This window comes from Rana temporaria, chromosome 2, assembly GCF_905171775.1.
Source record: "Rana temporaria chromosome 2, aRanTem1.1, whole genome shotgun sequence".
NCBI lineage: Eukaryota > Metazoa > Chordata > Amphibia > Anura > Ranidae > Rana > Rana temporaria.
Window position 1 is genome coordinate 422,332,660 of NC_053490.1, and position 25,920 is coordinate 422,358,579.

A 25,920-nucleotide genomic window follows, 5' to 3' on the forward strand; every position below is an offset into this window, starting at 1 on the left:
GCAGGTACAGGTGCAGTGTGGGATGGGGCATGACGTGGTAAGCTGCATGATCTTCATTTGTGCCTCGGGTGCACAGACGCCAACCAATGATCTCCCTGCAAGTGAGAGAGAGGCGGAGCCGCCTACACTGCCATGGGGTAATAGAGCTGGGCCAGATAGGTGAGAGGCTTTTGGGGGAGGGAGATATGAGGGCTGTTAAGGGAGATGCCTTCAGAGGTGGGGAATGGAGAGAGTAGTGCAGAGGTCAGAGCCGAAGAGGGGAGGAAATGAGAAGTGGACAACCTGTGAAAGAGAGCTGAACCCTGCACTGCTCTGTAGACAACGCACCTCTTAACTCTGTACGTAGCGCATCCTTAAGCTCTGCACTATGTAATGCACCTTGGAACTCTGCACTATGTGCGTAGTGCACCCCTACACTTTTCACACAACACATCCCTAAACTCTGCACATAACCCACTCTCACTGCCCCTTTAAGATCCTCCCACTGTGCAATTTGGCCACTTGATGCGGTTCGGCTGGGAGGCATTGCTGAGTTTCTGCACCACATCTCAGAGAAAAAAAAACCTTGATAGATTTATATAGTCATACTGGTACAACAGGCCCTTTGAGGGCAACCATGATGCTGATGCGACCAGTGATAGAATTGAGTTTGACACTCTAGCTGGAGATTACACAGAACTGAGGACTCTCTTCCTGCCACTGTGTGACAGCGCTGGTCCAGTTACTAAGTACCAACCATCACAGGAAAAAAAGTGAAGTGAGTATCATGCTCTTCCATACCCGAAAGTACCATGTCGTTTCTTTGCTCCCAGTGGTTGAAGCAAAGGGAATGTGAGATGTTGGCGAGGTGGGCATTAAAGTAAACTGTTCTTCAAGGGCAAAGCGCAGGTTTGCTTTAAAGTACACTTCTGCCCAAAATATGGCCAATATTAACCTATTTTTATAGGGTGGACTTACCCTTTAGGCTGAGTTCACACTGGTACGACATGTCTCATGACGTGTATAAATCAATTATTTCCTATGAGAGACGACGTAACTGGTCCGACTTTGTAAAAGGTTCCTGCACTACTTTGGTCTGACTTTGATCCTACTTCAGCCCATTGAATATCATTGAAGTTGGATCAAAGTCGGATCATTGTCTTACCTTCAGTCTGGTATGGATTTTAAGAGGAATCCCCATGCCATTTTTTTGGCGTGGGGGTTCTCCTCAAAATCCGTACCAGACCCTTGTCCGAGCACACAGCCTGGCAGGTCAGGAAAAGGGGCGGAGACGAGCAAGCACCCCCCCTTTCCTGGACCATTCCAGGCCACATGCCCTAAAAATGGTGGGGGTGGGTGCTTTGATGGGCACGAAGGCCTCTTCCAGGCAATCCTGAGCGGTGGTTGTGGGGGTCTGAGGGCGGGGGCTTATCGCAATCTTGAAGATTCCTTTAACAAGGGGGCCCCCAGATCCCGCCCCCCCCATCCCTATGTGTATGAGTAGGGGGTACCCCTGCCCATTCATCTAAAAAAAATCAAAAACAGTACACAGGTTTTTGACAAAGGATATATGGGGGTTTCCTTATACAGGAAAAATATGGGGACTCTTGTTAAAGCATCGACAGTAAAATTCTGTAGAAATATGTGGGCCTGGTCAAACCTCAATCATGAGAGCCACAACACCGATATGAATATCAAAAATATTTATTTTGTAAAAAGGTTTTCTTTATAAAAAGACATAGAAAAAGAAAAAAAGAAAAAGCAAAAATATTGTACATTGATTACTATAGAATGCATACTAGACAAATTCCAGACTATCGAGTAAAATGATACTTCAAGTGCATATAGATGCAGGTGATCTTCATTTCATCCCACATGTAACGGTTCTACTAGTTTCGCCCAAGGGGGCTTCGTCAGGAACCAATGGGGGGCAGTAGTCTGAGCAAACAAAGAGTATATCAATGAACAAGAACATATAAATCATAATGTATACAAATAGTCACATAAATTGATTATATCGGTACATACACCCGTGTCTGGTTGACCATAGAGTTTAATATAATCATCGTTTATTATAAACATAAAGATAATGTATTTTATTTAAATAAACGAAAGTCGAGTTAATGGAGTGTCTGTGGTAGCTGTGGACTTTAACGAAAAAAATATAAATAATAATTATGAAAAATATATTTACCTGTAAAAGTGGACTAAAAAAACCTGAATGATTGGCCGTGATTGGCTCAAAGTCCCAGATGGAGAATCCCAGATAGATGGAAGGAGGGATGGGAAAAAGAGGAAGTGATCCTCTTAAGCATGCGGGTAGGATCACCGTGCAATGCACAGAGCCTGGATGCAAGCCTATAGAGGAAGAGGAGCCGGAGGCAAGCAGGTACTGTAGGTACAGAATAAAAATATTAGGAATATTGGAAAATTAACAAGTAAAAAAGAAGAAAGAAGAGAGGTAACCAGAAAAGGAGAAAAATTGCGATGAACAGACAACTATAGAGAGATATGTGTAAAAGAGTTAATGATTATTACCTGATTAAAATGATGATAGAAAAAATGGGAAGATTGATGATGAGGTAGTCTCAGAAGAGATGGATATAATTCATCCCAAGAAATTTCTGTCAATACTATACTGCACAAAATAGGAAGTCATTCACTACATCATCAGATTGTATAATGACAGATTAGTTTGAAAATTAATTATTAAAACTGCAAACGACAGCAGTAATAAAAATAATGTTAATATAAAAATAAACGCCTATATAGGCTGCAAAGTATCAAACGAATCTAAATTAATTAGAAGAATGTAGCATTTTTTGTGTAATAATTCAGCTTTATAGTTGTTATACCTATCATAGTAATAGGGGTATAGCATAAAAAGAGAATGAAAATACTAATCTAATTAAAAGGAATAATGGTAATGGTTTTACCTGATTCTAGTTGCAATAATAACTGCCGGGAATAGGGCAGATAAATTGCCCAGGAGAACTGTATAGTCCAAATACTGAATAGTGAGAAATAAAAGAAAGAAAGTCAATCCAGGAAAAAATATATTTCCTCATTGTTGACAGATAAGTGAGTAAAAAGTATATTTTCACAGAGTCTGCAAGTGGCAACAAAGTATCACATCCAGATTGTTGTGAATAATGAATTAAACTTGGAAGGAAAGAAAAAAATGAAATAATGATAAGACAATGGTAGATGAAAGCATACCTATGACCTGCTGTTGCCTCAGTATACCAAGGAATGATTCCTCTGGCAGAGCTCACGCTGACACATCAGCTGTGCGGCTCACTAATAAGCTGCCCTCAATCAGAGTGAGATGATACACAGCTGAGTAGGGGGCAGCTCCTCACTCTAAGATGGGCGTGGTAATCACGGCAGATGTCATGGGGATTGCCCATAGGAACCACAGGGACCGCGTCTGCGCAGAAGAAGAGCATCCCTCTAGGAGATGCTGAATCTAACGCGCCGGCGCGGGGAAGGGGAACTCCTGGGAAAGTACACCAGCGTCACAAATGACGCATCAGTGCCTACCATATGGGTGCCGTGAAGAAGCGGACGCGCACTGACACTCAAGCCTCCGCTTGAGTTCAGATCAGTGACGCTGAGCTGGTGCGTGCCCCCTAGCGCCCAAAATGGCTTGCAGCAATACTAATAGAAGTCTGATGATAACGGCAGTGTGCTAAAGTGCAGGAGATCAATGCTGGTGATAAGAGAGCATGCAAAACAAGTTTGAATCCGTGTCAGGCAAATAAGTGAAAATAGATGTGGGGAAAGGGGGAAAAAGAAAAAAGGGGAAGAAAAGAAAAAGAGGGAAAGCAAAAGTAAATATAAGTATAGTAATTAGGAAATAAGAGTTGGTGAAATAAAAAAAAAAAAAAAAAAAACATTATTTAATTAATTATAAAGAATATTAAAGGAATATAATATTATTTATAAAATCAAAATTAAGAAAAATAATAAAAAGATGGAAAAAATAATAATAATAATAATAATAATAAGAAAGATAATAATAGGAAAAAGAAAAAGAAAAAGAAAAAGAAAAATAAATAAAAAAAAAAAAAAAAATGTGTAAAGATATATAATGATGATAAGGAATATAAAATAAATATGTAAAAGAAGGGCCCCCAGTGGACCCAGAAAAAACAAAAACCGTAGATAAAGTCCACAGGTCACAGCATAAAACCACTCGAAATCCATTACAGTAATATTTGACATTAATGTTGTCACATCAAAGTATGTTCTTCTGTATAACCGAAAAAAATTGGTATTCAAAAAACAAATCAAGTTAATTATAAAGTGTTGTTGCATACCTACAGTCATATAAGCTGCACAATAGAGTTCTATACTCCCAAGTGTCGGGTGGTGGGGTATCGCAATAATGGGGCTCGTATAAGTGTATAAACACAGTTCACGGCGCCAATTGCACCACCTCCTTCTATCTATAGGAAGTATTGGTGCTCAAGGGACTCGGACAAGATTGCTTGATAGGCCTTGATGGATTAAGGCTGATAGCCATTTGGTAAAGTCTGACCATAAAAGATGGAAGAACAGCTCAGATGGAAGAGCTTCAAATTAACAATGTAGTCACCCCGGTATGTCCGGCTTGTGGTCACTGGATTGAATTAAAGAAAGGGTTTATAACTAATATTTTCATTTAACCCTGGATGCTGAGTGGCATTAAGTGTATATATCCAGCGTGCTTCCGCTTGTAGCAGTCGTTTGTCAGCATCGCCTCCTCTCTCATTGAGAGGAATATGTGCCAGGGCAAAGAAGCCTAACATTGCCTGGTTGTGGTTATGGAACAAGCCCATGTGGCGACTAATGGGTGTTTCCATAAGTTTTTTCTTTACAGCTAAGACATGGTCTCTCATTCTACAAAAGAAATTGCGTTTAGTTTTACCTACATAGTAGGCACCGCAATTGCATTTCATTATATATATAATGCCAATTGTTTGGCAAGTTGCACGAAACTTGGGTGAATATGTTTCGCCATTAGGTAGAGAAACACTTTCACCTGGCAGAATATATCGACAAAAATTGCATTTACCGCACGGGAAAGTTCCTGTCTTAGTTGGTTTGGGCACCATTTGTGTCGCATAATGGCTGGTAACGGCTCTATCCCGAATTGAGGGAGAGCGTTTGAATGTTATCTCCGGTTTTAAATGGATGAATTTTTTAATTTTATCATCGGAGGTAAGGAGGTACCAGTATTTGCTGTAAATATTACGAATAGTTTGGTGCTGACGATTGAAGCGTGTAATCACCCTAGTAGTGTTGGCTTTAGAGACATTTTTAGATTTATAAATAAGATCGTTTCTGTCTAATCGGCTGGCTTTATTGTAGGCACGGCGTAAGCAAGTCTTACTGTAGCCTCTCTCTTTGAGGCGGGCGTAAAGCTGTGCTGCTTCTTTTTTGTAATCTTCGTCGCGGGAGCAATTGCGCCTCAGTCTTAAATATTGACTGTATGGAATACTGTTGATTAGCGGACTGGGGTGCGAGCTGGAAGCATGCAGTAGGCTGTTGCCTGCTGTAGGTTTCCTGTAGAGTGTAGAACACAGGCTACCTTTATTATCAATAAAGAGTTCAACATCCAAAAAAGTTATATTTTTTTGGCTATAATTGTATGTAAATTTTAAATTGTAGTTGTTAATTTGTAGCCCCTCCAAAAACATCAGAAGCTCATCACGAGAGCCCCCCCAAACCATGAAAACATCGTCTATATAGCGATGCCATGTTAGCACGCTATCAGATGACGTGTTCCTGGATTCCTCATTGAAGAGGTCACGTTCCCACCCCCCCAGGTACAGGTTGGCGTAGGAGGGGGCACAGCCTGCCCCCATAGCTACACCCTGTACCTGGAGGTAGTGGGAACGTTTGAACAGAAAGATGTTGTTCGTCAAAATGAATTCAAGCATTTCTATAATGAAATTGTTATATTTAGAGGTATTTTTGTCACGTTCATTGAGGAAGCTCCTAATGACTTGTATCCCCAGCCCATGTGGGATAGAATTATATAATGCCTCTATGTCAATGGCAACTAGCCAGGCATTAGGTGGAATAGTGAGGCCATCAACAATCTTTAATAGTTCGATGGTATCTTTTACGTGAGAAAACAGGCTCTGAACATGAGGGTATAGGTATTCGTCGATGATCCTACTGATGTTTTCAGTAAGGGAACCACAACCAGATACGATTGGACGTCCTGGAGGGGGTAAAACCCCCTCGTGTATTTTAGGCAGGGCATAGAATGTCGGGGTGGTGGGGCTCTCGATGTTAAGAAATTGCAAAGTGGTCTCATCTATGGTGCCCAAGCGGCGTGCGCGGTTCAAAATCTGGCGATATCGCTCAATGCTTTGTGTGATCATCGAGGCTGGTACAGGTCTGTACCAGTCTCTATTTTTCAAAATTTTAAGGCACATCTCCTCATAACTGTGTCGATCCATTAGTACAATGTTTCCCCCTTTGTCGGAGGCTTTAACTACAAGATCGTCGTTATTACGGATAGTATTCAAGGCTGTTCTTAAATTTTTATTAAGGTTCGATGTAGTAGGTGACTTCCAGTTCGCTGCCTCTATGGCTTTGGTGACCTGCAGGACAAAAGCCCAAATATTGGGATTGCCCTGCAGGACAGGAAATGATCTGGATTTGGGCCTATAAGTTTTAGGGGTGACGTAGACTGGTTTATTATGTCTTGACTGTATTAAGCCGCCGGGCACCACGCCCGGAAGTTGATACGTCCAGCCTTCCTCCTCAGGATTACTCTCATCCCACAGTTCCATTAGGTCCTGTAGGGCATGTAACTCCTGCAGGGAAACATTGTCTAAGGCAGTGTTGTCACTGATAGAGGGGTTAGAGGGATTAGCCGCGTTATCGTAAAGTACCTTGTACATTAATCGTCTAGCGAAAAGGTGCAAGTCTTTTACCAGTTCAAATTTGTCCGCCTCGCCATCTGGGCAGAATGAGAGACCAAGTTGAAGAACCTTTTCTTGATCTGTGGTTAAAGGATAGGGAGAAAGGTTAATAATATTTTTTACTTTTGTTGTGTCCCGGTCTACATCATTGTGGGGACCGGGACCTGATCTTTTACTGTCTGCTGGATACTCTGTGTGCCTGCACTGTGTTTCCTATCGACAGTAAATATGGGTGCAGTGCGTAATTCTGATGAAACATTAGATGTTACATGATTGGAACTATGTGGCATGGGGGTCATAGGTGGAGCAAGGGTAGATGTTGCAACTAACCCTGTAGTAGAGATAGGCAGCGTAAGAGAAGTATTACTGAAAATGCTCGTGTTGTTACTGGAATTACTAGTACGCGATCTTTGAGCACGGGATCGTTTATCCTTTAGAGGAAACTGAGATCGAATGACCTCCTGCAGGCTCCTGTCTAGATCGTTTTTTCTCTTTTTGTTATCTGTGTCAGTGCGTCTCTCAACTGGAAAGTAGGACGCAGATGACAGAGAAGATGTATCAGACTGACGTCTAGGACTATTTTTAGGGGAGCTTTTCTTATCAAAGGGTTTCTTTACATTAACATTTTTTCGCTGAGGGTTACTTGGCCATCTATATGCCTGAGCATTGTCGTATGCCCTTTTATCTCTTTGGTATTTATTTTCCTTAGTTTTAATCAGGTTAGTGGCATACTTGGTCAGATGGATTTTAAGTTGATCATCATATGCTGCATAGTCAACATATGAACGTACATTGTGATTAATGTCTTGCCAGTCTTTGATCTCACAATCAATATTGCTCATATCACGGCTATATTGTTCACACAAAATATTCATCATATTAAACGAACAGTTCTGTAAATTAAGCTCCCACGCTGCCTTGACATTTGCTTCTACTTTGTTAATATTTGGAAATATTTGTATCCTTAAACCCCAAGGCACAATTTTGGTACTGATGTATTGTTGAAAGAATTCCTTGTGCCAGAATAGGCGCGTTTTCTTTTCAACTAATTTTTGTAGACCCAGGAAAAAGGAATTAGCATCATCTTCCGAAGCCTCATCCTTGATCCTAGATTTCTTCACCTCAGCTATAAATCCCTCCCACTCCTTACCACAATATTCCACCATCTTGACAGAGAGGTGATTACTTTCTCGTTGATTGGCTAGCCGAACGATATCAAACAAGCAAGATGGTAAAGAAGAGGCCTGTCCCTTAAAACAATAGGAACGATAATGTGCAGTAATAGTGAACAGCTGGTATGACACAGCAAAAAATAAACAAATTAATATATTAGTGTTTCAGTAGTTAGAGAAAGCACATAGAAAAATCAAATTGTCACAATAAATGTGGCACATGAGTGAGGTTAACAGGAAGATCAACTAGAATATGTTAGAGCTCTGTCTTAAATGGGGGGAGCACGGGTGTTTAAATCCACCCTATAATGAGATATAAGTGGATTGACAGAGCATAAACATTAATTAAATAAGAATTGACTGTCAGCTATCAAGTCCCTCTATGAAAGAGGATATATGGGGGTTTCCTTATACAGGAAAAATATGGGGACTCTTGTTAAAGCATCGACAGTAAAATTCTGTAGAAATATGTGGGCCTGGTCAAACCTCAATCATGAGAGCCACAACACCGATATGAATATCAAAAATATTTATTTTGTAAAAAGGTTTTCTTTATAAAAAGACATAGAAAAAGAAAAAAAGAAAAAGCAAAAATATTGTACATTGAATACTATAGAATGCATACTAGACAAATTCCAGACTATCAAGTAAAATGATACTTCAAGTGCATATAGATGCAGGTGATCTTCATTTCATCCCACATGTAACGGTTCTACTAGTTTCGCCCAAGGGGGCTTCGTCAGGAACCAATGGGGGGCAGTAGTCTGAGCAAACAAAGAGTATATCAATGAACAAGAACATATAAATCATAATGTATACAAATAGTCACATAAATTGATTATATCGGTACATACACCCGTGTCTGGTTGACCATAGAGTTTAATATAATCATCGTTTATTATAAACATAAAGATAATGTATTTTATTTAAATAAACGAAAGTCGAGTTAATGGAGTGTCTGTGGTAGCTGTGGACTTTAACGAAAAAAATATAAATAATAATTATGAAAAATAGATTTACCTGTAAAAGTGGACTAAAAAAACCTGAATGATTGGCCGTGATTGGCTCAAAGTCCCAGATGGAGAATCCCAGATAGATGGAAGGAGGGATGGGAAAAACACCCGTGCTCCCCCCATTTAAGACAGAGCTCTAACATATTCTAGTTGATCTTCCTGTTAACCTCACTCATGTGCCACATTTATTGTGACAATTTGATTTTTCTATGTGCTTTCTCTAACTACTGAAACACTAATATATTAATTTGTTTATTTTTTGCTGTGTCATACCAGCTGTTCACTATTACTGCACATTATCGTTCCTATTGTTTTAAGGGACAGGCCTCTTCTTTACCATCTTGCTTGTTTGATATCGTTCGGCTAGCCAATCAACGAGAAAGTAATCACCTCTCTGTCAAGATGGTGGAATATTGTGGTAAGGAGTGGGAGGGATTTATAGCTGAGGTGAAGAAATCCAGGATCAAGGATGAGGCTTCGGAAGATGATGCTAATTCCTTTTTCCTGGGTCTACAAAAATTAGTTGAAAAGAAAACGCGCCTATTCTGGCACAAGGAATTCTTTCAACAATACATCAGTACCAAAATTGTGCCTTGGGGTTTAAGGATACAAATATTTCCAAATATTAACAAAGTAGAAGCAAATGTCAAGGCAGCGTGGGAGCTTAATTTACAGAACTGTTCGTTTAATATGATGAATATTTTGTGTGAACAATATAGCCGTGATATGAGCAATATTGATTGTGAGATCAAAGACTGGCAAGACATTAATCACAATGTACGTTCATATGTTGACTATGCAGCATATGATGATCAACTTAAAATCCATCTGACCAAGTATGCCACTAACCTGATTAAAACTAAGGAAAATAAATACCAAAGAGATAAAAGGGCATACGACAATGCTCAGGCATATAGATGGCCAAGTAACCCTCAGCGAAAAAATGTTAATGTAAAGAAACCCTTTGATAAGAAAAGCTCCCCTAAAAATAGTCCTAGACGTCAGTCTGATACATCTTCTCTGTCATCTGCGTCCTACTTTCCAGTTGAGAGACGCACTGACACAGATAACAAAAAGAGAAAAAACGATCTAGACAGGAGCCTGCAGGAGGTCATTCGATCTCAGTTTCCTCTAAAGGATAAACGATCCCGTGCTCAAAGATCGCGTACTAGTAATTCCAGTAACAACACGAGCATTTTCAGTAATACTTCTCTTACGCTGCCTATCTCTACTACAGGGTTAGTTGCAACATCTACCCTTGCTCCACCTATGACCCCCATGCCACATAGTTCCAATCATGTAACATCTAATGTTTCATCAGAATTACGCACTGCACCCATATTTACTGTCGATAGGAAACACAGTGCAGGCACACAGAGTATCCAGCAGACAGTAAAAGATCAGGTCCCGGTCCCCACAATGATGTAGACCGGGACACAACAAAAGTAAAAAATATTATTAACCTTTCTCCCTATCCTTTAACCACAGATCAAGAAAAGGTTCTTCAACTTGGTCTCTCATTCTGCCCAGATGGCGAGGCGGACAAATTTGAACTGGTAAAAGACTTGCACCTTTTCGCTAGACGATTAATGTACAAGGTACTTTACGATAACGCGGCTAATCCCTCTAACCCCTCTATCAGTGACAACACTGCCTTAGACAATGTTTCCCTGCAGGAGTTACAGGCCCTACAGGACCTAATGGAACTGTGGGATGAGAGTAATCCTGAGGAGGAAGGCTGGACGTATCAACTTCCGGGCGTGGTGCCCGGCGGCTTAATACAGTCAAGACATAATAAACCAGTCTACGTCACCCCTAAAACTTATAGGCCCAAATCCAGATCATTTCCTGTCCTGCAGGGCAATCCCAATATTTGGGCTTTTGTCCTGCAGGTCACCAAAGCCATAGAGGCAGCGAACTGGAAGTCACCTACTACATCGAACCTTAATAAAAATTTAAGAACAGCCTTGAATACTATCCGTAATAACGACGATCTTGTAGTTAAAGCCTCCGACAAAGGGGGAAACATTGTACTAATGGATCGACACAGTTATGAGGAGATGTGCCTTAAAATTTTGAAAAATAGAGACTGGTACAGACCTGTACCAGCCTCGATGATCACACAAAGCATTGAGCGATATCGCCAGATTTTGAACCGCGCACGCCGCTTGGGCACCATAGATGAGACCACTTTGCAATTTCTTAACATCGAGAGCCCCACCACCCCGACATTCTATGCCCTGCCTAAAATACACGAGGGGGTTTTACCCCCTCCAGGACGTCCAATCGTATCTGGTTGTGGTTCCCTTACTGAAAACATCAGTAGGATCATCGACGAATACCTATACCCTCATGTTCAGAGCCTGTTTTCTCACGTAAAAGATACCATCGAACTATTAAAGATTGTTGATGGCCTCACTATTCCACCTAATGCCTGGCTAGTTGCCATTGACATAGAGGCATTATATAATTCTATCCCACATGGGCTGGGGATACAAGTCATTAGGAGCTTCCTCAATGAACGTGACAAAAATACCTCTAAATATAACAATTTCATTATAGAAATGCTTGAATTCATTTTGACGAACAACATCTTTCTGTTCAAACGTTCCCACTACCTCCAGGTACAGGGTGTAGCTATGGGGGCAGGCTGTGCCCCCTCCTACGCCAACCTGTACCTGGGGGGGTGGGAACGTGACCTCTTCAATGAGGAATCCAGGAACACGTCATCTGATAGCGTGCTAACATGGCATCGCTATATAGACGATGTTTTCATGGTTTGGGGGGGCTCTCGTGATGAGCTTCTGATGTTTTTGGAGGGGCTACAAATTAACAACTACAATTTAAAATTTACATACAATTATAGCCAAAAAAATATAACTTTTTTGGATGTTGAACTCTTTATTGATAATAAAGGTAGCCTGTGTTCTACACTCTACAGGAAACCTACAGCAGGCAACAGCCTACTGCATGCTTCCAGCTCGCACCCCAGTCCGCTAATCAACAGTATTCCATACAGTCAATATTTAAGACTGAGGCGCAATTGCTCCCGCGACGAAGATTACAAAAAAGAAGCAGCACAGCTTTACGCCCGCCTCAAAGAGAGAGGCTACAGTAAGACTTGCTTACGCCGTGCCTACAATAAAGCCAGCCGATTAGACAGAAACGATCTTATTTATAAATCTAAAAATGTCTCTAAAGCCAACACTACTAGGGTGATTACACGCTTCAATCGTCAGCACCAAACTATTCGTAATATTTACAGCAAATACTGGTACCTCCTTACCTCCGATGATAAAATTAAAAAATTCATCCATTTAAAACCGGAGATAACATTCAAACGCTCTCCCTCAATTCGGGATAGAGCCGTTACCAGCCATTATGCGACACAAATGGTGCCCAAACCAACTAAGACAGGAACTTTCCCGTGCGGTAAATGCAATTTTTGTCGATATATTCTGCCAGGTGAAAGTGTTTCTCTACCTAATGGCGAAACATATTCACCCAAGTTTCGTGCAACTTGCCAAACAATTGGCATTATATATATAATGAAATGCAATTGCGGTGCCTACTATGTAGGTAAAACTAAACGCAATTTCTTTTGTAGAATGAGAGACCATGTCTTAGCTGTAAAGAAAAAACTTATGGAAACACCCATTAGTCGCCACATGGGCTTGTTCCATAACCACAACCAGGCAATGTTAGGCTTCTTTGCCCTGGCACATATTCCTCTCAATGAGAGAGGAGGCGATGCTGACAAACGACTGCTACAAGCGGAAGCACGCTGGATATATACACTTAATGCCACTCAGCATCCAGGGTTAAATGAAAATATTAGTTATAAACCCTTTCTTTAATTCAATCCAGTGACCACAAGCCGGACATACCGGGGTGACTACATTGTTAATTTGAAGCTCTTCCATCTGAGCTGTTCTTCCATCTTTTATGGTCAGACTTTACCAAATGGCTATCAGCCTTAATCCATCAAGGCCTATCAAGCAATCTTGTCCGAGTCCCTTGAGCACCAATACTTCCTATAGATAGAAGGAGGTGGTGCAATTGGCGCCGTGAACTGTGTTTATACACTTATACGAGCCCCATTATTGCGATACCCCACCACCCGACACTTGGGAGTATAGAACTCTATTGTGCAGCTTATATGACTGTAGGTATGCAACAACACTTTATAATTAACTTGATTTGTTTTTTGAATACCAATTTTTTTCGGTTATACAGAAGAACATACTTTGATGTGACAACATTAATGTCAAATATTACTGTAATGGATTTCGAGTGGTTTTATGCTGTGACCTGTGGACTTTATCTACGGTTTTTGTTTTTTCTGGGTCCACTGGGGGCCCTTCTTTTACATATTTATTTTATATTCCTTATCATCATTATATATCTTTACACATTTTTTTTTTTTTTTTTATTTATTTTTCTTTTTCTTTTTCTTTTTCCTATTATTATCTTTCTTATTATTATTATTATTATTATTATTTTTTCCATCTTTTTATTATTTTTCTTAATTTTGATTTTATAAATAATATTATATTCCTTTAATATTCTTTATAATTAATTAAATAATGTTTTTTTTTTTTATTTTTTTTTTTTTTTTTATTTCACCAACTCTTATTTCCTAATTACTATACTTATATTTACTTTTGCTTTCCCTCTTTTTCTTTTCTTCCCCTTTTTTCTTTTTCCCCCTTTCCCCACATCTATTTTCACTTATTTGCCTGACACGGATTCAAACTTGTTTTGCATGCTCTCTTATCACCAGCATTGATCTCCTGCACTTTAGCACACTGCCGTTATCATCAGACTTCTATTAGTATTGCTGCAAGCCATTTTGGGCGCTAGGGGGCACGCACCAGCTCAGCGTCACTGATCTGAACTCAAGCGGAGGCTTGAGTGTCAGTGCGCGTCCGCTTCTTCACGGCACCCATATGGTAGGCACTGATGCGTCATTTGTGACGCTGGTGTACTTTCCCAGGAGTTCCCCTTCCCCGCGCCGGCGCGTTAGATTCAGCATCTCCTAGAGGGATGCTCTTCTTCTGCGCAGACGCGGTCCCTGTGGTTCCTATGGGCAATCCCCATGACATCTGCCGTGATTACCACGCCCATCTTAGAGTGAGGAGCTGCCCCCTACTCAGCTGTGTATCATCTCACTCTGATTGAGGGCAGCTTATTAGTGAGCCGCACAGCTGATGTGTCAGCGTGAGCTCTGCCAGAGGAATCATTCCTTGGTATACTGAGGCAACAGCAGGTCATAGGTATGCTTTCATCTACCATTGTCTTATCATTATTTCATTTTTTTCTTTCCTTCCAAGTTTAATTCATTATTCACAACAATCTGGATGTGATACTTTGTTGCCACTTGCAGACTCTGTGAAAATATACTTTTTACTCACTTATCTGTCAACAATGAGGAAATATATTTTTTCCTGGATTGACTTTCTTTCTTTTATTTCTCACTATTCAGTATTTGGACTATACAGTTCTCCTGGGCAATTTATCTGCCCTATTCCCGGCAGTTATTATTGCAACTAGAATCAGGTAAAACCATTACCATTATTCCTTTTAATTAGATTAGTATTTTCATTCTCTTTTTATGCTATACCCCTATTACTATGATAGGTATAACAACTATAAAGCTGAATTATTACACAAAAAATGCTACATTCTTCTAATTAATTTAGATTCGTTTGATACTTTGCAGCCTATATAGGCGTTTATTTTTATATTAACATTATTTTTATTACTGCTGTCGTTTGCAGTTTTAATAATTAATTTTCAAACTAATCTGTCATTATACAATCTGATGATGTAGTGAATGACTTCCTATTTTGTGCAGTATAGTATTGACAGAAATTTCTTGGGATGAATTATATCCATCTCTTCTGAGACTACCTCATCATCAATCTTCCCATTTTTTCTATCATCATTTTAATCAGGTAATAATCATTAACTCTTTTACACATATCTCTCTATAGTTGTCTGTTCATCGCAATTTTTCTCCTTTTCTGGTTACCTCTCTTCTTTCTTCTTTTTTACTTGTTAATTTTCCAATATTCCTAATATTTTTATTCTGTACCTACAGTACCTGCTTGCCTCCGGCTCCTCTTCCTCTATAGGCTTGCATCCAGGCTCTGTGCATTGCACGGTGATCCTACCCGCATGCTTAAGAGGATCACTTCCTCTTTTTCCCATCCCTCCTTCCATCTATCTGGGATTCTCCATCTGGGACTTTGAGCCAATCACGGCCAATCATTCAGGTTTTTTTAGTCCACTTTTACAGGTAAATATATTTTTCATAATTATTATTTATATTTTTTTCGTTAAAGTCCACAGCTACCACAGACACTCCATTAACTCGACTTTCGTTTATTTAAATAAAATACATTATCTTTATGTTTATAATAAACGATGATTATATTAAACTCTATGGTCAACCAGACACGGGTGTATGTACCGATATAATCAATTTATGTGACTATTTGTATACATTATGATTTATATGTTCTTGTTCATTGATATACTCTTTGTTTGCTCAGACTACTGCCCCCCATTGGTTCCTGACGAAGCCCCCTTGGGCGAAACTAGTAGAACCGTTACATGTGGGATGAAATGAAGATCACCTGCATCTATATGCACTTGAAGTATCATTTTACTTGATAGTCTGGAATTTGTCTAGTATGCATTCTATAGTATTCAATGTACAATATTTTTGCTTTTTCTTTTTTTCTTTTTCTATGTCTTTTTATAAAGAAAACCTTTTTACAAAATAAATATTTTTGATATTCATATCGGTGTTGTGGCTCTCATGATTGAGGTTTGACCAGGCCCACATATTTCTACAGAATTTTACTGTCGATGCTTTAACAAGAGTCCCCATATTTTTCCTGTATAAGGAAACCCCCATATATCCTCTTTCATAGAGGGACTTGAAAGCTGACAGTCAATTCTTATTTAATTAATGTTTATGCTCTGTCAATCCACTTATAGGTTTTTGACAAAGTAATTAAAGCAGCTCCGGCATCTCTTCTCCTTCCGATTTCTTCCGGTGATGTCTTCATCTTCCAGTACTTCTCCCTCCGCTGATGACTTTCGCTGGTTCGATTCTTCTCCCTCCGCTGATGTCTTCTCCCTTTCTTAGATAGGAAGCCTCAATGCACCCACCCCTCCATGCTGAGGGCATGTGGCCTGGTATGGTCCCGGAGAGGGGGGGTACTTGCTCGTCCCTACCCCCCTTCCTTACCTGCTTAGATCTGGTATGGATTTTGGAGGGGGCTTCACATTTTTTTTTGGCGTGGGGGTTCCCCTTAAAATACATACTAGACCGAAGGGTCTGGTAAGTTCTTGGAGGGGGAACTGCCTTTTTTTATTTTTCATTTTGGCGTGGAGTTTTCCTTCAAGATTCATAGAAGACACAAAGAGCCTGGTATTGTTGGGATCAAAGTCAGATCCAGTTCACTGAAATCGGATGGAAGTCGGACTTCAAGTCGCAGGGCAAAGTCGAATCCACAGTCGTACGACTGTCGTGTCATACCAGTGTAAACCCAGCCTAAATAATACCAATGTTAATCTTATATATTAACTTGTTTAATCCTTTTAGTGAATGCCCAGGGAGCAAGGAATTCTACCGCTGAACACATTTTAAGTAAAGAAGCATGTAAATACCAGTAGATACGGGTAAATACACCATCTTCAATCTGCTCTAATAGAAATGGAAATGTTTAAAACTTTATAATGACATTTAGTATCACTACTTTTTCTGTTTAGGTCAAGTATTAAATAGATGTGCAAATGCAGTTTTATTATCCATATTTAGCCCTTACAGACAACTATGATCGTGCTTCTTTGCTGCATTCCTGTCATTATTTTTCTATATCTGAAAGTTCACCTTAAATGGATACACTCCAATAAGTCCAACAAATAAAATATTTCTTCAGCACACAGTGTAGTTATTGTGTGTGTCAGACAGAATGAGCCCTTTGCGGATTAAACACCTGTCCAGTGGTGGGAGAAGTTGGGCAGGGCTTGGAGAGCAACACCATTTTTTATTTTCATAAAGCATCTGTATCCGTTGAATGTGAAAAGAACAATTTAAAGTAGAACTGCACTGTATCTAAAAACCACAAACCAAAAGCACTATTTCATTCATTTTTAATATTCAGTAAGTAAAGTCGCCCATCCATGTCTCCACAATTGTTTTTGCTGAGAAATCATTTTGTAATACACCCCCCTAGCATTTCTAGCTGCAGCCATCCTGACTAAGGGCAGAAGATTCTTTACTTACTGGAATCCATCTGCCCTTAGCTTAGGATCATAGGCAGGAGGGTGCGCTTAGCTGAGAAAGCCCCCCTCCTCTTATCCTGAAGACTGGGATGTATGACATCATTTGCCTAGGCCTGTATATCGGGAAGTAACTCAAGAAATGTAATAAAAAAAAGTTTAAAACAAGTAAACTGAAGAAATGTAAAAAAAAAAGTTTAAAACAAGTAAATATGATATACTTTCCTCTCTATTTACTAATGCTAGCAGCATAAGGATTAAAAATAGTCAATGGTGATTAACCACTTGCTTACTGGGCACATATACCCCCTTCCTGCCCAGGCGAAATTTCAGCTTTTGGCACTGTCACGCTTTGAATGATAATTGTGCGGTCGTGCGACGTGGCTCCCAAACAAAATTGACGTCCTTTTTTCCCCACAAATAGAGCTTTCTTTTGGTGGTAGTTGATCACCTGTGCGGTTTTTATTTTTTGCGCTATAAACAAAAATAAATATCCCATTTAAAAAAATATATATATATATATATATTTTTTTTTTCAGTTTAGTCTGATACGTATTCTTCTACATATTTTTGGAAAAAAAATTGCAATAAGCGTATAGTAATTGGTTTGCACAAACGTTATAATGCCTACAAAATAGGAGATAGAATTATTCCTTTTTTTTTTACTAGTAATGGCGGTGATCTGCGATTTTTGTCACGACTCTGATATTACGACGGACACATCGGACACTTTTGACACATTTTTGGGACCATTCACATTTATACAGCGAACAGTGCTATAAATATGCACTGATTACTGTATAAATGTGACTGGCAGGGAAGGGGTTAACACTAGGGAGCGAGGAAGGGATTAAATGTGTACCCTGGGAGTGATTCTTACTGTGGGGGGAACATACTGACTGGGGGAGGTGACCGATGGTTGTCCCTATGTACAAGGGACACACCATCGGTCTCCTCTCCCTAACAGGACGTGGATCTCTGTGTTTACACACAGTGATCTACGTCCCTGGCTCTGTGACTGCCGATCGCAGGTGCTTGGCGGACATCGTGGCCACCAGGCACGCGCATCGGCACCCCCCAGTATACTTACCTGGCAGGGGAGACACCATGATCATGAAGGTGGTTCTCCCAGGGCGAGGCACGGCTATTGCACACTCTAGGCCGTGCTGATCGTGGATGTCTTCCCTGCCGCTTCTCGGCCTTTTGGCTAGGACTAGGTGTGGTATCTGTCCTTATCAGTTGTCAGCGGAGCGCTGAAGCACCTCCATTGGGAGGGTGGATGCAATCCAATGACGTCATTGCACCTGGAAGGATGGTTTCAGCAGGGACTACGCTGTGCTGCCCAACAGATACTGGGGGCTGGCCCATGGTTGAGTCTGAGCCATCTGGAAGGGTGCTCCTGGTGAGGATGGGTGCTGCACATGGTCTGGTCTTTTTGCCGAGTTCTAGTCTGGCCTTATGGCTGGCTGGTGTAATTGCTATCTCTGTCAGCGATCCGGTTGGAGGAGCTGGTAATGCCCTGTGGTAAGACGGGGTAGAGCCATGCAAATCCGCTGGGTTGACGGAGGGTCTGGAGGGGCTAGTATTGGTGGAGGCTGTTACCTGAGCGGCAGTTCTCCCCAAGAAAACCTTGAAGGGCTCTCTAGCTGGCAGGGGTGGAGGGCTGCACTGGCCGGTCGGGGGGTCGGATATGGAACAAAAAGCCTATGGTGCATGTGCCCCTGGAGTGGCAGTCCAGGGGTATCTGAAGATCACTGTGTGTGAGGGACACATTGATTTAAGATACCACGGTCACTGCACCAGATACACGCTTTTTTTAGCACCTGCCTCCTGGGCCGGGCCTTTTGGCTAGGACCGGAGGATTTTTTTCACCACAATGGCCACTTCTTTCACTCTCCTCTCCACTATCCCTTCCCCCACTTTATTTTATTCAAGCCTGTGTTTGTCACTTTTTTGTCTTTTTTTTGTTGTGCACGTTTTGTGACACTGTGTGATTAGTAGGGTGCGGGTCCTCGGGCCAGCCCTGAACGTCTTGGGAGTGGGTGGACATGGCCTTCTGGCTTAGTTCACTTGCTCTCATGGGGTCTCCCTTCGGGGGAGCCCCACCTAGTACTGGGAGGGTTCTGTTTCGGCAGTCCCTCCGAGGAAGTTGGGTCCGTGTCGGCTTCGGTTGCTCTGACCACAGTACCTCAGTCCCCGTCTGGAGCCTAACGCCCCGGGGGATCAGGGTTTGGGTCCCTCTTCACAGGAGGACCACTTGACGTTGCACCCGTCTGCACGTTTTTGTGAACACTCTTTATGTGTGTGCACATTTTTTCTGCACCGGGTGGAGTTTTTGGGTGTGTTCACACGCCATAGGCTTTTAAAAAAAAACAAAAAAAAACAGGCACGCGCATCGGCACCCCCCAGTGGCGCGCGGCCGGTGGCCGTATATAGACGGCCTCCCGGCAGATTAGAGCCACCTTGCGGCCATAAATAGTTGGCCGCCGGGTGGCTAGTGGTTAAGAGAGTGAAGTTCCACTTTAAGTGTGGGTTTACCTTGTCCAAAATGGTTTATAGATAAGAAATCATTGGGCCTGATCCACAAAAGGGATACGCCGGCGTATCTACTGATACGCCGTCGTATCCCTGTTTCTATCTATGGAACTGATCAACAGAATCAGTTTCTCATAGATAGGCAGAAGATCCGACATGTGTAAGTGACTTACACTGTCGGATCTTAGAATGCAGTGCCGCATCCGCCGCTGGGGGCATTTCTCGTCGAAATCCAGCGTCGGGTATGCAAATTAGCACTTACGGAGATCCACAAAGCTTTTACGCTTTGTTTTTTCTCCGTAAGTATTAGTTTGCCGTCGCAAAATTAGGGCTGCTTTTACAAAGTGTAAAGTTAGTACACCATGTAAAAGTAGACCCTTCTTTCCCGCGACGCTGCAAATTTTTTTTTAAATATTTTTTTCCCCCCCGCATCTCTTTTTTTTCCCGACGCAACTTTTCTGACCCGGCGCGATTCACAAAACTTGGCGTAACGTAATTTTGCGCAATGCACGTCGGGAAAATAACGTCGGGAGCATGCGCAGTACGTCCGGCGCGGGAGCGCGCCTAATTTAAATGGGACTCGCCCCATTAGATTAGGAACGCCTTGCGCCGGACGGATTTAAGTTACACCGCTCAAAATTTCTAGGTAAGTGCTTTGTGGATCGGGCACTTAGGTAGAGATTTTGCGGCGGTGTAACTTAAATGGGAAAAATTAAGTTACGCCGGCTTTTTGTGGATCAGGCCCATTGGGCCTAATCCACAAAAACCCAGCGCAACGTAACTTTTGCCATTTAACTACTTGCCGACCAGTCGCCGTCATTCTACGGCGGCAGGTCGGCTCTCCTGGTCGGCTCTTTGAGCGGCCACTAGGGGCACGTGCGTGCCGCCAGAGGCGCGTACGCGCCCCCCGCTCGCTCCCGACTCCCGTGCGTGTGCCCGGCGGGCTCGATCGCCGCCGGGCACCCGCGATTGCTCGTTACAGAGTGGGGACCGGGAGCTGTGTGTGTAAACACACAGCTCTCGGTCCTGTCAGCAGGGGAAATGCTGATCTTCTGTTCATACAATACCCCCCCCCCCCATACAATACCCCCCCCCCCCACAGTAAGAACACACCCAGGGACATACTTAACCCCTTCCCCACCCCTAGTGTTAACCCCTTCACTGCCAGTGGCATTTTTATAGTAATCCAATGCATTTTTATAGCACTGATCGCTATAAAAAAATTTTTTAACGAAAAATATGTAGAAGAATACGTATCGGCCTAAACTGAGGAAAAAAAACGTTTTTTTATATATTTTTGGGGGATATTTATTATAGCAAAAAGTAAAAAAATATTCATTTTTTTCAAAATTGTCGCTCTATTTTTGTTTATAGCGCAAAAAATAAAAACCGCAGAGGTGATCAAATACCACTAAAAGAAAGCTCTATTTGTGGGGAAAAAAGGACGCCAATTTTGTTTGGGAGCCACGTCGCACGACCGCGCAATTGTCAGTTAAAGCGGCGTAATCCCGAATCGCAAAAAGTGCTCTGGTCTTTGGGCAGCAATATGGTCCGGGGGTTAAGTGGTTAAGTTACACCGCCGCAAAATCTCTACCTAAGTGCCCGATCCACAAAGCACTTACCTAGAAATTTTGAGCGGTGTAACTTAAATCCGTCCGGCGCAAGGCGTTCCTAATTTAATGGGGCAAGTCCCATTTAAATTAGGCGCGCTCCCGCGCCGGACGTACTGCGCATGCTCCCGACGTCATTTTCCCGACGTGCTTTGCGCGGTTTTACGTTGCACCGGGTTTTGAGAATTGCGGCGGGAAAAAAAAAAAAAAAAATGACAGCGACACGGGATAGAAGGGTCTACTTTTACAAAGTGTAAACAGTTTAGGCCTTGTAAAAGCAGCCCTAATATTGCGACGGCAAACTAACACTTACGGAGAAAAAACGAAGCTTAAAAGCTTTGTGGATCTCCGTAAGTGCTAATTTGCATACCCGAAGCGGCATTTCGACGAGAAATGCCCCCAGCGGCGGCTGCGGTACTGCATCCTAAGATCCGACAGTGTAAGTCCCTTACACATGTCGGATCTTCTCCCTATCTATGTGAAACTGATTCTGTGGATCAGTTCCATAGATAGAAACAGGGATACGACGGCGTATCAGTAGATACGCCAGCGTATCCCTTTTGAGGATCTGGCCCATTGTTCCTAAGTCAGATTTTACAAACATGGCGGCAGGGTCCAAGGCACCAAAACGTGACGTGGCACAGTTTAAGATATACAAAAAAAGCATAAAAAAAGTTACCCATGCTTGATTTTATCTGGAGTAAATGCAGGTCATGACTTCTCTGTTCCAAACACTGTTTTAACAGAAACTGGTATTCCCGTTCCTTCTGTACCAGGTCTTCTAATAACCTGCAATAAAAATAATGAAAAGCTTAAAATTAAATGGAATCTGGACTTAATTACCCAACTGTTATGAACATGCCTTAAGTCATTCATGAGCGTGGCATTTAAGAACCTTCCTAATCTCACTTTTATTTAAATTGTTTAGGAATGTCACATTGGCTGGGCGTTTTTCCAGAGAACTAAACAAGCATATTAGTCAGAAACAACCAACCAGCCTAAAGCTGGCCATACACGGTCAATTCTTGGTTTGTCAGCCATACGGCTGAACAAAAGAGAGAGAAAAAAAAAAAGATTCCTCCATCCACATTAAGGCAGGTGGAATAAAACTTTAAAGAGTTACTTGCAATAACTGTGTATTGCAATTCGCCATTTTCACACTGGATGACATTGTCCAGGAACCAACATGTCCAGCAGAGGTCGGAGATTGATGGTTTATAGGAAAGTACTGAGATTTGCACAAGAAAAGTATTTTTTGAGTGGAAAGTACACACTGAGGCCCGGATTCACAGACAGCGGCGCAAATTTATTCCGCCGTAGCGTATCTCCTGTATGCTACGCCGACACAGCGCAGAGAGGCAAGCACTGAATTCACAAAGCCAGTGCTTCCAAATCTGCGCTGGGTTTCCAAGGCGCAAGTCGTCGTAAGTGGAAGTGGGCGTGAGCCATGCTAATGAGGCGTGATCCCATGCAAATGATAGGCCGAGTGCCAGACAGATACGTATCGCCAACTGCGCATGCGCCGTCCCGTGGACGCATCTCAGTGCGCATGCTCACAATCACGTCGGAACAATTGCCTAAGATACATCGGATCACTGCCTACGGCATGAACGTAACCTACGCCTAGTCATATTCACGTCCTACGTAAAATACGTTGGCTTGTGTTCCCTGGTGCAGCCCTTGGATGCTGCTGAGTTACACCTCCTTTATGGGGCATAACTTTACGCCGGACGTATGACTTTACGCGCACTGCATCGGACGTAGGTACGTTCGTGAATTGGCGTATTTTCCTCATTTGCATATGTGAATAGAAAATCAATGGGAGCGCCAAATAAGTCCAGCGTAAATATGCGCCCACTCTACGCTGGCGTAGGCAAGTTACGTCGGTGGGATGAAGCCTGTTTTTAGGCGTATCTTAGTATGTAGGTCCAGCGCACAGATACGATGGCGCATATTTGCACTTACGCGGCGTATCTGGAGATACGTCGGCACAAGTGCTTTGTGAATCCGGGCCTGAGGATTTAGAGCCACTGTCCTAATTTTTACCACATACAGCTATTGTTAACTCCTGCTGTAATTTTTTTCCTCACTTTTTCATGCATGTTTTTTTTCTTAAAACATTCACACAGTGATGAGTTAGGTTTTTATATACAGTATCTCACAAAAGTAAGTACACCCCTCACATTTTTGTAAATATTTTATTATATCTTCTTATGTGACAATACTGAAGAAATGACACTTTGCTACAATGTAAAGTAGTGAGTGTACAGCTTGTATACCAGTGTCAATTTGCTGTCCCCTCAAAATAACTCAACACAGCCATTAATGTCTAAACCACTGGCAACAAAAGTGAGTACACCCCTAAGTGAAAATGTCCAAATTGGGCCCAATTAGTCATTTTTCCTCCCATGTCATGTGACTTGTTAGTTTTACCAGGTCTTAGGTGTGAATGGGGAGCAGGTGTGTTAAATTTGGTGTTATGGCTTTCCTTCTCTCATACTGGTCACTGGAAGTTCAACATGGCAAAGAACTCTCTGTGGATCTGAAAAAAATAATTGGCGACCAAAGAAGTTGAGTGCACGTGCTCAGTGTCATATTCAGAGGTTGTCTTTGGGAAATAGACGTATGAGTGCTGCCAGCATTGCTGCAGAGGTTGAAGGGGTGTGGGGTCAGCCTGTCAGTGCTCAGACCATACGCCACACACTGCATCAAATTGGTCTGCATGGCTGTCATCCCAGAAGGAAGCCTCTTCTAAAGATGATTCACAAGAAAGCCTGCAAACAGTTTGCTGAAGACAAGCAGACTAAGGACATGGATTACTGGAACCATGTCCTGTGGTCTGATGTAACCAAGATAAACTTATTTGGTTCAGATAGTGTCAAGCGCGTGTGGTGGCAACCAGGTGAGGAGCTGTCCGGGACTATCCCTCTTCATTGGCTGAGACAGCAGCGAAGCGACATTGGCTCCTGCTGCTGTCAATCAAGGTTAATGAGCGAATAAGTAGAGAGAGAGGGCAGGGCGGGGCCCACGGCTCTGTGTCTAAATGGACACACGGAGCTGCGGCTCGGGTGCCTCCATGGTAAGCTGCTTGAAGAGGAGGAACTGGGCTGCTCTGTGCAAAACCAACTACACAGAGCAGGTAAGTATAACATGTTTGTTATTTAAGAAAAAAAATAAAATAAATTAGTATCACTTTAGCATTCTAAATTCTACTTCAAACTGGCAGGTCTAGGGGGAGATGTGTTACACTTGTGCTTTGCCCGCTGTGTCATACTTGTGGGGATACTATGTCATTGAGATGTAATTTTTCCTCTAAATGTGTTTTATTTGTTTTTAGTGTGATATTGCTACTCTGTAAAGTCAAGATATTACCTATGTCCCCTGACATATGATCACCTTATGTTGTTTGATACCTGACTACCGATTGTTTATATTGTTTCCTTTTTGAAAATTAATAAATATATTTACCATAAAAATGTGTGCATTGCTACTTCCGATCACTAGAGAGCACAAATAATACCTGTTGGTCTCTTGTCGGAGTTTCCCAAGCTGTAGGTTTAGCTGCTGGCTTTGGGTGTCTTGTGAAACCACTGAGCTCATGGTGCTGACCCCTGATGTCTGGACAACTTCCTCTGAGTTGTTCTGTTGTACTGGTTGGTAATCTTCATCTTCTACTTCTTTGTCCACTTCACTCTCTGACGCTGGCCCCAAATGTGTTCTGAGCTCTGTGTATCACCAAAATACATGTACTGTACAATTTACATTGATTACATCCAGACACAGTTTTATGGTTGCTTTTCAATTAATGATATACTTGCTCAAGAGAAATTGTAGTAAGAAGTATGTTTTTTTTCCCGTTTATATATATAAAAAAAAGAAAAATTTAAAAATCTGGGCCAAATCCACAAAAGGGATACGACGGCGTAATTGCTGTTACGCCGTCGTATCCCTGTTCCTAACTATGGAACTGATCCACAGAATCAGTTTTCCATAGTTAGGGAGAAGATCCGGCATGTGTAAGGGACTTACACTGCCGGATCTTAAGATGCAGTACCGCATCCGCCGCTGGGGGCATTTTGTGTCGAAATGCCGCCTCGGGTATGCAAATTAGCACTTACGGAGATCCACGAAGCTTTTCAGCTTCGTTTTTTCTCCGTAAGATTTAGTTTGCATACGCAAAATTAGGGCTGCTTTTACAAGGTGTACTAACGTACACCATGTAAAAGCAGACCTTTCTGTCCAGCGACGCGATTTTTTTTAAATTTTGAATTTTTTTTTCCCCGCCGTATCTTTTTTTTTTTCCCGACGCAACTTTATTGACCCGTCGCAATCCACAAAGCTCGGCGTAACGTAATTTCGCGCTATGCACGTCGGGAAAATGACGTCACGA

General features: G+C 41.9%; 1 protein-coding gene, 2 long non-coding RNA genes and 1 pseudogene across 3 annotated transcripts in view; 2 read left to right on the forward strand and 2 right to left on the reverse strand.

Annotated features, from left to right (window-relative positions):
- MAP3K15 (mitogen-activated protein kinase kinase kinase 15) overlaps positions 1-25,920 on the reverse strand; it is a 245,839-nt gene that overhangs the window by 4,498 nt on the left and 215,421 nt on the right. Inside the window, exons 25-26 of the mRNA XM_040338224.1 lie at positions 25,051-25,255; positions 22,210-22,319 (exon numbers count right to left, since the gene is read on the reverse strand). Of these exons, the coding sequence (XP_040194158.1) occupies positions 22,210-22,319; positions 25,051-25,255 (315 nt within the window). The remainder of the gene's footprint in view (positions 1-22,209; positions 22,320-25,050; positions 25,256-25,920) is intronic.
- Positions 1,808-2,597, reverse strand: LOC120927507. Its single transcript, XR_005747095.1, has 3 exons — positions 2,518-2,597; positions 2,174-2,371; positions 1,808-1,917 (listed from the first exon to the last, which is right to left on the reverse strand). It is a non-coding gene; the product is annotated as an uncharacterized LOC120927507 (long non-coding RNA).
- On the forward strand, positions 14,965-15,736 carry LOC120927508. Its single transcript, XR_005747096.1, has 3 exons — positions 14,965-15,044; positions 15,191-15,388; positions 15,645-15,736. It is a non-coding gene; the product is annotated as an uncharacterized LOC120927508 (long non-coding RNA).
- Positions 18,468-18,620, forward strand: LOC120929861 (annotated as a pseudogene).